This window comes from Panthera leo, chromosome D3 (genome assembly GCF_018350215.1).
Source record: "Panthera leo isolate Ple1 chromosome D3, P.leo_Ple1_pat1.1, whole genome shotgun sequence".
Taxonomy (NCBI): Eukaryota; Metazoa; Chordata; class Mammalia; order Carnivora; family Felidae; genus Panthera; species Panthera leo.
In genome coordinates this window covers 19,218,383-19,235,935 of record NC_056690.1, presented here as the reverse complement: position 1 = coordinate 19,235,935, position 17,553 = coordinate 19,218,383, and the positions used below count along the sequence as shown (strand labels likewise).

Here is a 17,553-nt window from a genome sequence, read left to right as displayed (position 1 = left end):
CAGTAGTCCTTCTAGGCTCACATTCTGTCTGGGCTTGCATCAGAAGGTGCACCTGAACGTGAGTGCTCCCTGAAATGTGAGTGCTCGGTACTCACCGGGAGGATAACAGTATGTCCAGATGGGCAACGTCCTAACTGGGGCTTGCCATGAATGCAGCGGTCTGAATCTTTGCTCTGCATGGAATTAATAGTATCCTGTAGTCTCTGTGTAGTAGTATCCTTTTTTGCACAAATCACATTTTTCAAATTTAAGGTGTTTGGATGAGTCTAGGTATACTTTGTATCTGTCCTTTATGCTTTATAAGTGCTGTCTTCTAGCAGCCCTCATGTTTAGAAGCTGAAGCTTTTTTTTTTTTTTTTCTGAGAGAGCAGGAAGGGGCAGAGGGAGAAGAGAGAATCTTAAGCAGGCTCCACACTCAGCTCAGAGCCTGATGTGAGCTCCATCCTGGAGCTCATGACCCGAGCCAAAATCAAGAGTTGGATGATCAACTGACTGAGCCACCCAGGCGCCCCTGAAGCATTTTTTTTTTTTAAGACCTACCTCTATACTGAAGCTTTCCGATACTCTGGATTTTTTTTTCCCTTGAATTTCTCTGCTTTTCCTCAGAGTTTTCTTTTTTTCTTTCTCAGCCCCACTCAGTTTTCTTAAACAAGCATGTTATTCAGCAAACCTTTGTGGAGTGCCTGAAGAGGGTGCTAGCTTTTGAGTTCAGTGCTTGGCAAAGAACACTCCCGAGAGAGGGAAACAAAGTCATGTAAGTGCTATCTATTTGCAGTAGGCACAGGGGAGACGCGTGACAGAAGTCCATGTGATTGTCACAGAGCCATCAGATATTCCCTGGCCCAGATGGTAGGTGTCCTGAAGTCCCAGGGTGTGAACTAGAAGAGAGGGGCTCGGAACCAGTGTGGCTGGCTTCTGGTACTCCGGGGATTTTCCTGGGGTGGGGACAGAGTCTCTTGTCTTATGCTTATTTGTGGTTTAGAAGGTGCAATCAGCACCATCTTGGGGGAGGTGGGAGAAGGGGACGGGATATGCCAAACTCTAGCAGAGGGAGCTGTTCTGTGTACCTCATAGACTCTGTCTTATTAAATCCTCATAATTGTGTATCTTTCCCATTTTGTATATGAGAGAATGGAGACTCTCTGAGGTAAATTATGCTCCCCCAGTCTTGTAGCTAGCTAGTAGTAGGAAGTGGCCCTGACATTCAAAGCCCAGGTCTGTGGGATTCTAAAACCCATGGTATCCTGTCACACCACTCTCTCTTCAGTGATGATCTATAAGAGCTGTGGCTTTCAAATCAGTGTAAAGAATTTCTTAAGACTTAAAATGGAGGAGCAGTCAGGCTTGCAAGGTAAAGAGCTTCCGTTCTGTCACCAGAAGGTTCTCAAGAGCCTTTTCTCAGAGAAGGCATTTGAACAGGGTTTTGGTGTGAGCCATGGCTTCTTACATTGGGCAGCCTTCACTACCCAGATTGCCCTGCATCTGTCTGTTTCAGAGCCTGAGTACAAAATTGGTAGCACTTGTCCTAAGGATAGACTAAAGGAGGCTATCCCAAAGATATTGTGGAATGCCTCATTTTCTTCCTCTCAAACACAAGAATTCTCAGGGAAGCCGTTGGGAAGGTTAGGATGAGGAGATGAAGCTTCTCTCCTCCTTTGCCAAGCAAGCCCTTCCCCAGAGCACACACCATGGTAAATGTTGCTTGAGGATTTCTGTGTGTGTCTCCTTTAGTTCAAATTGCATTTTGATGAGTAATAACCTCTGCCAAAGCTAAACTAAATCTAGAAAAGGCAGGACTGATTCCTAAGCTGCTCATAAGACTGCTCATAATATGCCCAGGACAAGTAGGACCTAGTCAGCGGCTCCTGCCTACCGTCCCTTCCTAGTGGCAATTTTCCTGAATTTTCAAAAAGCAGGTATCTTGGTTCCTGTGTGTTCCTCCACAAAAAGTCTCCCTTTGAAGGAGTTTATGGGAAATGTGGGGATATTACTCCCATCTCTTAGGATGACATTTGCTAACTTATTCTGAATTGTTCCCCCAAAATTGGTTCATTTGACTGAAACAATTTATATAGCCCAAAATGTTATTATTATACTAGATTTTGTTTTTGTGAAGCTTCGATACAGTTGGAGCTGTATCCTAGAAATGTGCTTGCTACTTTGAGCAACATCATTGTGGTTAAATGTAGCTGTCTCACCCACAGAATCATGGCAGTTTCCCTCCCTTGACTTTGGAACAGCCATACAGAGAATGATAGATCAGCTTCCTTTCTAGTTACCATAGTTGCTTGTTTATCCTGGTGGTGAAGGGAACAGGTTGATACCCTGCCTTCTGTGTTCAACTACTTGTTTTTAAGAAAATTTTTTAGGTAGGGCTGTAAAAGTTCCCATAAAACCTACTTTGAATCATATTTAAGAAACGTGACTTCCCAGTGAACGCTCTAGGATAAGTTAGTTGCTTATGAGATCTACTTGGTGTATAGAGTTTATTGAGCATGAACTACTTCAGACCATTCGCCAGTTTTTTTTTTGGGGGGGGGGGTTGAGTTTGTTTTTTGTTTGTTTTGTTTTGTTTTTGTTGTTGTTTTTACTGTGGTAAAACAGACATAACCTAAAATTTTCCCGTTCCAGCCATTTTTAAGTCCACAGTTCAGGGGCATTAAGTACATTCACAGTGTTATGCAACCATCACCACTGTGTGGGGTTCCAGAACTTTTCCTCACCCCCAAATGGAAATCCCCATATCCATTAGCAGTCACTCCCTATTCCCACGCCCTGACAGCCACTAATCTGCTTTCTCTGAATCTCAGTAAGTTGGATGTTGAGTATAAATGGAGTCCTACAATATGCGGCCTTTGTGTCTAGCTTTCACCTAGCAGAATGTTTCAAGATTTATCCGTGTTGTAACGTGTCAGTACTTCACTTTTTAAAAAAATTTTTTTATCTTTATTTTTGAGGAGAGAGGAGAGAGAGAGAGAGAGACAGAGTGCAGGTGGGGGAGGAACAGAGAGAGAGGGAGACACAGAATCGGAAGCAGGATCCAGGCTCCGAGCTGTCAGCACAGAGCCCAAAGCGGAGCTCAAACTCACAGACTGTGAGATCATGACCTGAACTGAAGTTGGACGCTTAACCGACTGAGCCACCCAGGTGTCCCAGTACTTCATTTTTTTATGACTCAAAAATTTCCGTTGTATGGATATACCACATTGTGTTTATTTTTCTGTTGGTAGACTTTTGTTGGTTGGTTGTTTCCACATTTTGGCTATTGTGAATAATGCTGCTGTGAACATTCCTGGGCAGGTATTAATTTCCATGCCTGTTTTCACTTTTATGTGGATACTAGAGTGGAACTGCCAGGTTATCTGATAATTATATGTGTAACTTATTGAGGAACTACCACAGCAGCTACATCATTTTCCATTCCCATCAGCAGTGTACAATTCTCATTTCTTTACATCCTCACCAGCACTTGTTATTCAATTTTTTTTTAATTCATTTATTTTGAGAGAGACAGAGACAGTGCGACTGGGGGAGGGAGAAAGAACCCAAAGCAGGCTCTGCGCTGCCAGTACAGAGGCCAACACGGGCCTGGACCCATGAAACCGTGAGATCGTGACCTAAGCTGAAACCAAGAGTTGGACGCCCAACCGACTGAGCCACCCAGATGCCCCTGTTATTCTGTTTTGTAAAATGACATGTGTTCTATTGGCTATGAAGTGGTAGCTCTTGGTAGTTTTGATTTGCATTTCCCTGCTGCCGAATGGAGTTGAGTGTCTTCTTATGTGTTGTTGGCTATTCATCTGTCTTCTTTGGGTAAATATCTGTTCAGATCCTTTGCTCGATTTTGCATTTGGGCAGTTGGGTTATTTATCTTTTAGTTGAGTTGTTGAGTTGTAGGTTGGTTTGTCTTTTTGTGGAAATTTTCAAATACCCACTACAGTAATGAGAGTGGCAAAGTGACCCTGTGCACATGCCCCCTGGACACAAGTCATTGCACATGGTCCTTGCACTCTCCACCCCCACCTGGAGGTTTCCAGAACAACTCCCAGTCATTTAATGCCCTCTCACATTTAGTTTAAACTTCCCGATTGAATCATGGTTTTTTTTCATTGATTTGTTACAAATAAGATCCAGATAAGGTTCACACGTTGCATTTGGATAACATACCTCTTTTAAGTCTATTTTAATCGTAAAATTCACCCCCGTTTTTTTTCCTTTCAGTTTGTCCTCTTGAGGGAAGTGGATCATGTATTCTATAGAGTTCTACATTTTAGGTTTTGCTGACTACATCCCTGTGCTGCTCTCCCTAATATAAGCTGGAAAATAGAACTACAGGTTAGATCTGATTCCGGTTCCAGGTTTTGGCAGAAACACCTCAGTTGTGGAGTTGTGTCCTGCCCTTTCAGATAGAGCAGAGCAGGACTGGCTCTGTGTTTCTGAGATGGTCCTGGCCACTCATCATCACTGTTGCCAAATGGTACCATTCCATTTCTGTCAGTCACTCCTGCTTCTTTGGAATTCCTCTTCACAAACTCTTTCATCAGCTGTTTAATTGCTTTGACATCCAGTTTGGTCGGGGAAGTTCCATCTGGTGCTTGATCCTCTCCCTTGGTTTCCCAGCCCTCAAGACTGTGAGTGGTTTCCAAGCTGGGCTGGGTGTGCTTCTGTGAGCATCATCATGAACTCCCGGATTTCACCTTTAAATGTTCCCATCCACTGCACTTCCACCGCTGTCAGTCTTTAGATCAGTGGTCCTGACTCAGGTGATCTGGGGACCTTTAACGAAAATAACGTCCAGACAACTGGGTCAGCCTCTCTGGGGTAGAGCTGAACATGTGGCCTTGGAAAGGCCTTGCACGTGATTCTGATGCACAGTGAAGATCAAAGGTCCTTATTAGAAGCCCCTCCCTGACAAGTGGCACGAGCTGCAGGGCCCTGTCTTCAGGGTTGCTGGTTCCTTCCTTCCTCCCTCTTTACCACGTAGTCCCAACACTGGACTCCATGGTGAGCAAGCCTCATGGATATATGCTGCCCTCCTTCCCTCCCCTCCCCTCCCTTCCCCTCTCCTTCTCTGACCTGGAGCAGAGAGAGCTTAGCTCTCCTTCAAAAAGGAGAAAGCACTAAGGTCTCCAGGACACCTCCCTTAGACCTGCAGCCAGAGTGGGCCTGCCAGTTCACACCGTGGCAGCCCTGGGCACCAAGCAGGCTTTTGCTGGTTACATCCAGAGTCTTCTGAGGCCTCCGTGTTTAACACTACCAGCAATGGTAAATACTGTCTCTTGATGTTTTTTCCCTCTATTTTATTTATTTGTTTGTTTAAGTTTTTATTTTTAAGTAATCTCTACACCCAGTGTGGGGCTTGAACTCACGACCCCGAGATCAAGAGCCTCATGCTATTTAGACCTCACATCCCCCTACCATACCACATATTTAAAGGTACCCTCTCCTGCCTGCCTCTCTCAGGTTTCCACACACCCTCCAGAACTTGACCCATGGCCTGGGGCTGAGGCACCTTGGGCAGGGTTGGTTTTGTTTGTAATTCACTTGTGTCTCCTGAAGGCTGGGCTGTGACCCCCAGCAGGTAGCATTCCCAGCATCTTCAGTCGCAGGAAGGACCTGGCCTCTCTGTCTGTGTTTGGCTGTGATCCCACTCTTCCACAGTTGAGACGGGCATAAGGAAATTGATGTGAGCAGAGAGATGAATCATGGTATTTGGCTTTTTGCCCTGTGCCCATAAAAGTGGCATTTCCTTAAATAGATCAGAACCTTAATAACTATTTAAAGAACATGTGGAATTTGGGGGTGTATTTTATGGCCCTTAATTAAGCTTCAGACCAATTAAAACATTTTAAGATGTTTTATGACACTTTTTAATTTTTTTCTGTGGAGATTTTGTGTAATTTTTTTGCTCTCTTACTCCACCGCTCAACTCTCAGTGCATATAAACACACACCAAAGTGGGGCTACCTGAAGGCCACAGACAAAGGACAGCATCATATCTAAGTCACAGGAGTAGGAGAGGGCTTCTGGCCCAGGTCAAGAATTGAATGAGTGGGAATCACCCAGCCAATCCTATGGAGGGACGTGAGGGTGTTAGGTGTCTGGTCTGAATTTTTATGATAGTGAAAAGGACAACAGATGGGCCTGTGAAGCAGGCCACATCCATCTGCCCCATCAGATCTCTTAGTGGACATTTCCTCGATGGGAGGACGTGCGGCTGTGGGAGAAAATGCGACAAAGTGCCTCATTTGAGTCTGTGCTGAATGCTTTCCTGAACTTTTGTTCTGGCACGTATCATAAGCCTCTCATTTTTGTCCGCCTAATCCAAACATAGACTTCTCTAGAAAAGTAGAAAAGTCCTGAATTGACCTGAAAACTGAATGCAAAATCTGAATTCATTAAGTAGAAACTTGCATTATAGGGGCACCTGAGTGGCTCAGTTGGTTGAGTGTCTGACTTCGTTCGGCTCAGGTCATGATCTCACAGTTCGTGGGTTGGGGTCCTGCGTCAGGCTCTGTGCTGACCGCTCAGAGCCTGGAGCCTGCTTCAGATTCTGTGTCTCCCTCTCTCTCCCTTTTTCTGCTTGTGCTCTCTCTGTCTCTCAAAAATGAATAAACATTGGGGGCGCCTGGGTGGCTCAGTCGGTTAAGCGTCTGACTTGGCTCAGGTCATGGTATCACGGTTCGTGGGTCTGAGCCTGTGTCAGGCTCTGTGCTGAGCCTGGAACCTGCTTCAGAGTCTGTCTCCCTCTTTCTCTGCCACTTCCCTGCTCATGTTGTCTCACTCTCAAAAATAAATAATAAACATTAAAAAAAATTAATTAAAAATGAATAAACGTTAAAAAAATTTTTGTTAAAGAAACTTGCATTATAATTACTACTGTATGTCTCTATTTTTGTAATTACTACTTCTGTGTCTCTTTTAAAAACAAAATTGGGGGCACCTGGGTGGCTCAGTCAGTTGAGAGTCCAGCTCTTGATTTTGGCTCAGGTCTTGATCCCAGGATCGTGGGATCAAGTCCCTGCTTAAGATTCTCTCTCTCTCCTTCTGCCTCTCTCCTCCACTTGTGCTCTCTCTGTCTCTAAAATTAAAAATTAAAAAATTTTTAAAAAGAAAAAGAAAACCGTTTCCTTCTTAGAGAGCTTGTTAGTATCAGTACCTGTGAATAGTGAACAGTAAGAAAAGCATTGGTATGTGTATTCCCTGAAAACATCATGCTTTGGGCTTTAAGAATAGTTCATTTTATAGGTATTGGCTGGCCTGCTGAAGAAGCTATCCATGTAGGAGTCAGGGCACATCCAGGGGGGGAAGGCCCTTGATCCTACCGCAGCCCCTGTGGTAATCTGTAAGGTGTAAATGGCCCTTCTGTCCAGGGAGAAGTACACTTAGGTTTTACAGTCAAGGACTTCCCTTATGCACTGAAAATGCCACTTTTTGAAAATAGAAGGTCCATTCCTAGACATCCTTTGTGAAATAAACATGCCAAAAAGTATATCTGTGAAAGTCCTAAGGCTGTTACAGATAACTTTGTGAGGAGGTGGCTTCTTAAGCCTAAATTAATAGCCTCAAAATTAAGAGCTCCAGAGAGGAAGCCAGCAGAACTTTCCTGTCTTCCCATCTGGATTTTCTAGCACCCTTTTCAGCCTCAGAGAACCAGCTTCATTGTTTATAGACTTTTCCATGTTCAGTCTGCATTATTTCACAGTAGATTGATATCCCAGCCCTGAACATCAAAAACGAACAAGCAGAAGGGCGCCTGGCTCAGTCAGTTAAGTATCTGACTTAAACTCAGCTCATGATCTCAGTTTGAGCCCTGCGTCAGGCTCTGTGCTGACAACTCTGGAGCATGAAACCTGCTTTAGATGGTGTGTCTCCCTCTCTCTCTGCCCCTCCCCTGCTCATGCTCTCTGTCTCTCTCTCAAAAATAAATAAACGTTAAAAAAAATTTGTTTTTAAATGAATAAGCAGTGAGATTGGGAGCAGAGGGTGCAGGCCCAGCACAGCCGTGGTGGCATGGGGTGATGGCAGCCTTGCCTGAGGCCTGCTTTCTCAGATTTTAGGCTTTTCTCCATTTCCTTTGAAGCACTGGCCTCATTTTCCCCCAGGGTCTCTCTGGAGGGGGTAGGAGATAGAAGGACGGGGACAGGGCATTTGAAGGTCTCACTTGGGTTTCCTGCATGTTGGCCTCAGTGTCCCTGCTGGGTACAGCGCCCAGCCTGGCTCGCCTCCAGCTGGCGGGGACAGTGACACCTGCCAGCCTGCCTGGGTTTGGACTTTGTTTTGATTTGGAAGTTTGGTAGTCAGGTACTTCAAAGTTAGCACCCCCTGCCCTGAAACTCAAGAAGCCATTGTTTCCTCATTGTTTAAATATCTTTGGCATGTTTTGTAAATGAAGTCGCTGCTCTGCCTGGAGGTTCCAGGTTTGAGGTTGGGTTTGTGTTGAGGAAGCTGGGGAAGGCTGGGGTTCCCACAGCTGGGGAGCTGGAGCGCAGCAGTTTCCTCTGGAGGTGCTGGGAAGCCAGGCACGTAGGCAGCTCTGCCAGACGCCTGACTTTCAGGAGCTGGAAGAGGGGGCTGCGGCAGCAGGAAGTAGAGATTTGTTTTCCTCCAGAAATGAATGTGACCTCTGGGGGCAAGGGTTGGGAGTCCTTAGCAGCCACATGTTGCTGTTGGCCTCCCACAGGCCTTGGACAGTCATTAAGAAGCTTCTCGCCCTGCTTTCCACACAGTGATACTCCGTGCCCTCGGGTCTTTGATCAGGGCACTTGTCATGAGATCTAGTCTGATTTCTGGAGTGTGGATGGGCTTTGGACAGGCCTGAGTTTGAATAACCACATAGATCAGCTCTGGGACCTGGGCCTCCTTGCGCCCCAGCCTCCTTATCTAAAACTGCTCCCGGGTGATAGAATTAAACTGACACTCAATCCTCCCTGCTACCAGCCCAGCACCTTGGACAGGTCATTTCCCTTCCCTACTTCCAGTTTCCTCCCAGATGGTGCTGGCGCCCCTTGGCTGGCTGCTTCCTGAGATTCATGTGAGATGAAAGCGGCACGTTTGCTGTGGCGGCTCAGCAGTAACTGTCAGACACCACTGGTTGCACGGCGCCCTTAAAGGAGGTGGTGACTGGTATTGTCCCCTGGAGGGGGGCGGGGAGGGGCTGTCGGAAACCGGACAGGCATGCTTATTTGGACTGTGTCTTCATGGCCAGGAAGTGTGGGGACTGCAGCACCGAGGCAGGGAAGACCTGTCAGGCCCCAGTCACTGGGGGAGGGTGGGCGGGTGCACTCTTTGAGGCCAAGTCAGATGGCCCTGAAAGCTTACTGCGATCTTCCCTGTGACTCTTGGCAGGTTTGTATCCTTTTGTGCTTTAATCTGGTAATTTCTCTCACCACAGTTTATGAACAATGATTTCAGGCCAGATCAGCGTGACTGGCTGCCCCAAATAATCAGGTTACAGAGGGGAAATGACCTCTGGAATAATTGCCCACAGAGCTGCTGCCTTTTTGACGGCTTATGTTTGAGTAGAAGCCCCCCCCCCCCCGCCCCCAGAGGGCAGCATTCTGGGTGTCTGCATTCGAGGGCCAGAATTCACTTGGATGATAAAAGCTTATGAAAAGTTCAGCTCTGTGCTCTTCCACATTGCTTGCTGCTTTTGTAAGGAAACTGCCTGAGAGCTGCTGAGTCTGGACTAAGACTGTCTTTCCCGAAGGGCCAGTTGCCAGGCCTGGTCCTGTCCTCCCCACCTGCCCCTCATCCATTCCCCTACTCGGTGTGAGAACCTAACAGTCTGTAAACCAGGGTCAGGGATGGCAAAGTTTGTAAAACTCTGTACATGTACACATGGTATTCATATTGTGTGATCACTTGTCCCAGGAAGGAGTAGGAACCTGTACCCAGGAACGGGTGGTTTGCCTTCAATAATAAAATGTGGGCTTTCCCAGCCCCCCCAAGAACTAACCCTTGATGCAGTTGAAGTCTGCATGAAAGAACAGTGTGACCTTAAATAAGAGGTGTTTGGGAAGTGCTCGCTTTTTCAGTTTGTGGCATTTATATAAAGTGTGTGAATTTCCAAAATTTAATTGTGGAGTTTTACTTTCAAAAGGATTCTTGGGGCGCCTGGGTGGCTCAGTCGGGTGAGCGTCCGAGTTCGGCTCAGGTCATGATCTCACAGCTCGTGGGTTCGAGCCCCGCATCGGGCTCTGTGCTGACAGCTCAGAGCCTGGAGCCTGCTTTGGATTCTGTGTCTTCCTCTCTGCCCCTAACCCACTGGTATTCTGTCTCTGTCTCTCTCAAAAATAAATAAACAAAAAAAAAATTTTTTAAAGGATTCTTATGGGGTGCCTGGGTAGCTCAGAAGGTTAAGGGTCAGACTCTTTTTTTTTTAATTTTTTTTTTAACGTTTATTTATTTTTGAGACAGAGAGAGACAGAGCATGAACGGGGAGGGTCAGAGAGAGGGAGACACAGAATCTGAAACAGGCTCCAGGCTCTGAGCTGTCAGCACAGAGCCCGACGCGGGGCTCGAACTCATGGACCGCGAGATCATGACCTGAGCCGAAGTCGGCCGCTTAACTGACTGAGCACCCAGGCGCCCCAAGGATCAGACTCTTGATTTAGCTCAGGTCATGATCTCACGGCTAAGTCCCAAGTCAGGCTCTGGGCTGAGTGTGGAGCCTGCTTAAGATTCATATTCTCTTTTTCTCTCTTTCTCTCTCCTCCCCTCCCTCCCTCCTTCCCTCTCTCTCTCTCCCTCTCCCTCCCGCTCCTTCCCTCTCTCCCTCTCCCCCTCTCCTTGTCCTTCTGCCCCTCCCCTTGCCCCTCTGCCCCTCCCCCACTCGAGTGAGCATGCTCTTCTCTCTCTCTCTCTCTCTCTCTCTCTCTCAAAGAAAAAAAAAGAATTCTCGCAAGTAAAGGTAAAGGCTACACATTAGCCAAATTGTGTTACCATATAGTCAACTATTCTGAATATGTTACTTTTATGGTTGCAAATAATTATACTATAAATATGGAATGAGGTACCTCTTACAAGAAAGTCGAGGTGATCTGGGAGAAGCGCTGTGGGGACGCACACAGCCCCAGCATGAATCAGCTCCCAATGTCTCCTAATGCAAGATGGCAGCTGTTGATGCCTTCAGAACACAGGGGTTTTTATGTACTATAAATCTGTGCCTGAGCCCTAATAGGGGAGGTCAGGCTGAATCATAACTTCTCAGCGTAGAACTCTGCTCCCCAGGGCCCCACGATGCTGCAGAACTGCCAGAACAGTGCCCTGTGCCCACTGTTCTTCACGTGAAGAGGAGGTGGCTCAAACGTGTGCCACCAAGGTGGCAGCAATCTGTAGGTGGTGGATAGGATGGAGTGGGGAATTGCTACAAGGCCAGTCACTGACACCTGCTGGTCTTGGGACATGGCCCCTAGCACTCTGTGCTTTCTCCGGAAGCTCCCCCTGCCTGGCATTTGGAGGCCACGTGGCATCTGAGGCCTCCTTTCTCCTCCTCACCGTCCTCCTCAGAAGATCACAACGTGCGTTACTTACCTGTTTTTCTTCTTTTCCTTCAGAATATTGACATTACAAACTTCAGCAGCAGTTGGAATGACGGGTTGGCCTTCTGTGCTCTCCTGCATACGTACCTTCCGGCCCACATTCCATATCAAGAGCTGAACAGCCAAGATAAGGTAGGCCGGCTGTGGAATGGCCAGCTCCTGGAGTCCTTACCGCATAGGAGAGGCAGAGCCTTCCACTGGCAGGACCCAAGTCACATTGCTGGCTCACAGTGGCCTCATCCCAGCTCAGTTTTGTTCTGGGATTGAGTTATTTGTGCTGAGCCAGCCAGTCCCTGACCAACCTTTCTAGGACATTTGGTGGGTTCAGAATTCCCCAAGTGACAACATTCCCTGTGGGAGCTGTCAGCCTTCCTGGGTGATGATATTTAGAATTGAGGGTTTTACCAAGAACTGGCCACGGAGAACTGCTCAAGGCATGAGCAGTCTGGGCAGGGCTCTCACCACACCAGGCCAGCCTCCCACCAGCCCTGTGCAGTCCGGGTGTCCCACTCAGGGAGGTGCTTGGAGACAGGTTGTGGAGAACCCTCGTCCAGATGGGCACTAGGAGAGGTCCCAAGCCCGAGCCTTCCTCTGGTCCCCTCCTGCCCTCAGATAACCCTTGAAGATTTTCCCCTGGGGAGGAAGCTCATTTGACAGGTGTTTCTGATCAGCTTTTGGGGTCCAGGTCCAGGCAGCTCAGGGCTGATGTGTCAGAAGCATCCCTTTTCCACAGCGAGGAAAGAAGGGGCTTGTGGAGATTGCTCTACAGCCGGTCACCAGAGGAGTGGGTGGGCCCTGCGGAGGGGTGGTCAGGGTAGGTGGGGGCTTCAGGGGCTCCAGTGTAGGTTTGTTCTGGCACCAAGTGGAGGTGGCTGTCCATCTTCCCTGGCAGCACAGGTAGTGCAGGTTGCCTTCCTCCTGGCCTCGCTTGTCCACTGCAGTCACACAGTTTCTTTTACAGCGAAGGAACTTCACCCTGGCCTTTCAGGCAGCTGAGAGCGTCGGCATCAAATCCACACTGGTGAGTCACTGGCAGGCCCCTTCTTTTGTTGGGAAGAGCTTCCTTCTCATTAAGAGAGTTCCTGGGTGGCTACTGGGCGAGACAGGGGTCCACACAGGCCCTGGCCGGCCGAGTGAGCATCCTGCCAGAGGGGCCCCGGCAGGGGTTTCACCTCAGTCCTGTGGGCGCTTTGTGCGTCCTGAGGAAGCACCTGAGGTGGGTGGAGTCATCTTGACCACAGCCCCAGCGACTTTGACTTCCTTAGAGTCACCTTCTTTTTCAGGTGAATCTCATGACAATAACATGTCATTGTCAGAGATGCATTCCTGTGGGTTTGTCTGCCTTTTGTCATGCTAGGGGGAGAGGAGGCGAGTGCGATTCGAGGAAGGAGACTTTAGAGGTGGAGCAGGTATGCCACGCTTCACAAGTGCTGTGGCAAATGCCACTCACAGTGTGAGAAATTAGTTGTAGAGAGCCCACATTTCAGGGTCATTAGGCCTCTGCTCAGTGCCCGCAGTAGCTCAAACCACACATGCTTCTGTCAGAGCTCTCACCTTGTCACTATGTCTGACTTTCTGAAGAAAATACTGCGTCCAGATGCAAAGCCAGTACTTCCACACCTAGAGACACTTTCATTATATATATAAACTCTACTGAGGTGTTTGTCCAGGGCGCCCAGCTTGAGATTTCCACAGAGTAAAGAGCCCTGTGGGACTGGGTCAGGGACTCAAGGACACCCCTTACCCTCATTTGTAACCGTTGGATGGTTTTGAAGAAGTGTTTACATTCATATTTACCCCACAGGAGTGTTCATGTAAAGTCCCAGAAGTTGTATCTTCTGAATTGACAGAAATATGTCCTCTATTCAGCTGTACAGAGAGAAAGAGAAATTACCATTATTGAAATGTTTCCCGTTAGCTGGGTATTTTATATCACATGTAAAGTACTAACATATAAAAAGCTGTCCATTTCCCCACCCTAAAGAGCTTTTAGTCAAGATCTTACATTGAACAAACGTATTTTCTTTTTTCTATACCACCATTGGGTGGCCCGTTCCATTGTGCTGGCTGTGGCAACATGTTCTGTGTCCCTCACCCATGGTTCCACGGGTTCTCTTGAGCATGGCTCCCCTGAAAAGTCATGGATGTTCTTCAGCAACAGTGAAACTCTTTTGGGGTCTTCTAGTCATATATCCAAGTCTTGGGTTTCATCAGCTGGCATCTCACAGATCACTGATATTCTGCAGGATACAGTTAGAGAACAGTGTCTGATGATTTCAGATGGTTGCCATGGTGAAGGACATTGGAAAGTTGAGTTCTGGGAGCCCTGGGCCCACAGAGACTCTCTCAGGACAGAGACTAGGGTGAGAAGGGCTCTCAGAAGCCACCATGTGGAGGGGTTTAAGAGAGGTAGGCAGAGAGCAAGGCCCCAAAGAAGACAAAAGCCAGCCTTGGAGGGCTGTGGCCGGGAGCATGGGCACCCCGGTGTGGGACTCTGGGGTAGGGCTCAGGCACAGACAGGCAGCTCAGGGACCATGCTGACACTTCGCAGGCACACTTGGTAGCGATGGAGCAGGCATCTTGGCCAGGCCTTTGGTGGGTATGATCCAGCTTAGCCCAGAGTCGAAGCCCCCGACCCCAGCTGTGGGGGGAGCCTGTTGGGATGGGCCCAGAGGTGACCTGGGATTCTAAGCAGGTCTCTTCCTTCTCCGCCAGGACATTAATGAAATGGTCCGGACCGAGCGGCCTGATTGGCAAAGCGTGATGCTTTACGTGACAGCAATCTACAAGTACTTTGAAACCTGAGCACACCAGAAGGACTCTCCCCATTACCAAGTGACACCAACGCCATTAGCTATGCACCCCGTAAAGCTTTCAGCGACTCTCTGGGCTGCCCCGCAGCGTGTGAGCCTTCAGCCGGGGCCTCTGAGTTAGGAGAACTCAGGCGTCTGTGGCCCACGGCTCACACTGGGCTCCTCGTACATGACCTGTCAGGTCAGAGGTCGGCGTGGGCTCAATGCACATCACACACGCTGTTTGCTGCGGAGTTTCTTTTCTGAAGAGAATATTGAACTACATTAGTGCTGCGGGGTGTAAAAAACGGCTCACGCACAGCTAAACTTGGGGAAGGGGGTGAAATGATGTGGGCAGCTCACAGGGGGTTAGTGAAAGCTTTAGCTGCAGCTCTTCTGGACTCCTTGCCAGCGCAGGTTCTGTCACCTGGGAGAACTGGGCAGGGAAGTCGGCACCTGGCAGAGATGGCTGGGTGAACAGGCCACGGCCCTGGACGTGGGCTCAGTTTCAAGGCGTGTATCCCATGGCAGTGGGATGGCCACCGCTTCCGGGTGACAGGGCTGTCCTGGCCCGTGTGATTTAAGTGTTTGCAACTTGAGCTAACAAATGATTGTGACTCAAGTTCCTGGCTCAAAGGGTCTGCTGCTGCTGAATGGTTGGTTTTGCTGCTGGGTCCCCCTTGTCACGCCTCTGCCGACCTGTCCTTCAGCCTTGAAGGGGCTTGGAAACCCAGCTCTGGCATTAGGTTTCTGGACAAAAGAATTGGTCAAAAGGAGTTCTGGTTAAAATTTTTTTTTTTTCTTATGAGCAATATTGGGGGGAAATGCTCCTGTTCTATTGGTACCAAAGTTAAATTTGTTTCGTGAACGTAGAGCTAAAACACAAAATCTGGACATTAGCCTGGTGAAAGCCAGAAATGAAGTCGGACATAGCAGGAGAAAAAGCTAAACAGCTGGAGGCAGCCCAGACAGTGTAATTTAAAGTCACTCTGAGTCACTCAGACGAAATCCTCCTAGGCAAGAATTTAAGGAAGTGCCTTAACTCTCCTTGCAAGGGGGGTCTTGGAGGCCACTGCATACACAGCTACAGTAGATGTCTTCAGGGCTCATGACATGCAGCCCAGCGATGGAGTTGGTCCCCTGCCACACCACCTTCCAGGTTCCGAGTGACAGGCAGCCGCACCAGCACCTCTTCTGTGCAGCGGAACCAAAGCCTTATCATGAGGTGTCCTGGTGAGATGACTCTCAGACTGGGACTCAGCCCTTCTTGGGAACAGGGAGCCTGCATCTCTTGTGTGCCTAACACAGTAGCTGTTGGTTTAAACAGTGTCAAGACCTGTTGCTTCTAGAACACAGCTGTGTTTGGCACCTGCAAAGCAGCATGAGGAAGAGTTGCCACCAGTGGAAGCAGGATCACTGCCCCAACCACAGGATGCGAAGAAGGTGCCCGGCCAACACATGGGCCGAGGGTTCTGCGTTCAAGTGTGGTGTTCCTGACTAGGACTTGATATGTCTGTAGCCTAGAGAAGAATGTGGTTATTGTGAAATGGGCTGTGTGTTGTGTGCATGTGGCCTGCTGGCCCACAGTCAGGTGGCTGGTAAGTGCCCATCAGCCCTGCCCAGAGGTCCTAACCTGCTGCCCCAACTGGAGGCTCTTTGTGAAATGCCTATTTTCAGCTAAGGAAGGAGAAGTCAGCAGAGTCCAGCCCCAGGGCACACTGGAAGACCCTGGGAGATGGTACCTGTCTCAACCTTCCTGACGAGGTTCTATTCTGATTTCTGTTGTTCTGTTGACAGTTGCCCTGTGCTGTCACAGGAGGGACTGTTAGGTGAGAACTAATTGTTTTTCAGTGTCTTTCCACTTGGTCTTTCTGAGTTCCGCTTTGGCTCTCATTCGCCCTCATGGAAGCCTGTGCTCCTGTCTGGACCCAGTATGTCCGATCTGCGGCCATGTTTTTGTTTATTTATTGTGTTGGGGGGTGCTTTTTTGTTCTGTGAAGGAAAAGATTTCCCTGGATCTGCAGTTCACACATCTGTCCCTTCCTAGCCAAGCGAGCCAGCCCTGGCAACTCATGCTGGTAGGCATGGGGCTGTGCTCACAAGGCTGCCGTGAGGTCAGTGACAGGGCAGAGGGTGGCTGCGGGGAGTGCCGGGACGAGGCCCACCTGTTTAAAGGCCCATTTCTGTCTCTCTGACAAGAAGCTGTGCAGGGGTGTCTGGCTGGGCTGCCCACATTTTGCATGTGGGTCCACAGGTGAGAAGATTCTAGAAGCGTGATTTTTGCTTTTTCTAATAGGATTCTTTTTATGATGTTGGCTTTATAGGATAATTCTAGATGGTCATACATACCTAAAAGTGCTACTGTGAGGTGCTTTTGGTCCAGTGGCACTTGACCTGAAGCCTCCAGGAAGTCATTTTGCCTCTTCTCCCTTCAAGCACAAGCTTTACTGCAAAAGGGCCAGTTACATTTCTGTATCCCTCAACCATGGGCTTCTGCTGACTGACAATACTTTTTTATTTTGTTCTATGAAATATTCTCAAATGTATTAAAATTGCTGAAAGACATCAGGCTTGGGCTTTTCTAGCTCGACATTTCCAGCTGCCCCTCTGACATGTGTGAACAGGACCCTTGAAGCCTCCTGGGACTGGGTTTTGGCAAGAGGAGGGCACCTGAGCCCAGGCTCTGTCCCCTTTATCTCCCCCTCCCCTTCAGCTCATAGGCCAGGAAACATTGTGGGGAAAGGACCTGAGGGACGGAGGAGGTGTGTGATAGGTCCCACCCTGGGCTGTTGTGCAGAGCCACCAGGCATGACCAAGTGCCCGGGCCTGAGACAAGGGTGGCCCTGGGACCACTGAGATTGTGTAACAGATACCAAGACCCCAGAAGCACAGTCTAAGTTGCCCTACAAGAACAGAAGCCCTGGCATTCCCAAACTGTAGCCCAGACATGTGCTGTTCTGGGGAACAGAGTGGGGGGCAGGGTGCCTTGGCTTGGAGATTTTGTTGTTGTTTTTTTTAGCAATGCATCATCTTGGAGATAATTTTCAGAATATATAAAATTATAGAGAAACAAAAAATCGATAATTATACCACTCAGAGGCAACCAAACCAGTCAAGCCTTATTTTTCCTGTGTATCTTGTGTGGAATGATGATGAATCCACAGAGTGCAGCCCAGAACAACACCAGGTCCTATCACATTGCACATGTAACATGTCAC

At 48.4% G+C, this 17,553-nt stretch overlaps 1 protein-coding gene across 2 annotated transcripts in view; it reads left to right on the top strand.

The window, feature by feature from the left end:
* SPECC1L (sperm antigen with calponin homology and coiled-coil domains 1 like) overlaps positions 1–16,898 on the top strand; it is a 140,794-nt gene extending 123,896 nt beyond the window's left edge. For both annotated transcript variants that reach the window (XM_042910427.1, XM_042910426.1), the window contains exons 14-16: positions 11,559–11,675; positions 12,505–12,564; positions 14,259–16,898. In XM_042910427.1, coding sequence (XP_042766361.1) covers positions 11,559–11,675; positions 12,505–12,564; positions 14,259–14,348 — 267 coding nt within the window. In that variant the 3' untranslated portion in view covers positions 14,349–16,898. The remainder of the gene's footprint in view (positions 1–11,558; positions 11,676–12,504; positions 12,565–14,258) is intronic.
* The last annotated feature ends 655 nt before the right edge of the window (positions 16,899–17,553 follow it).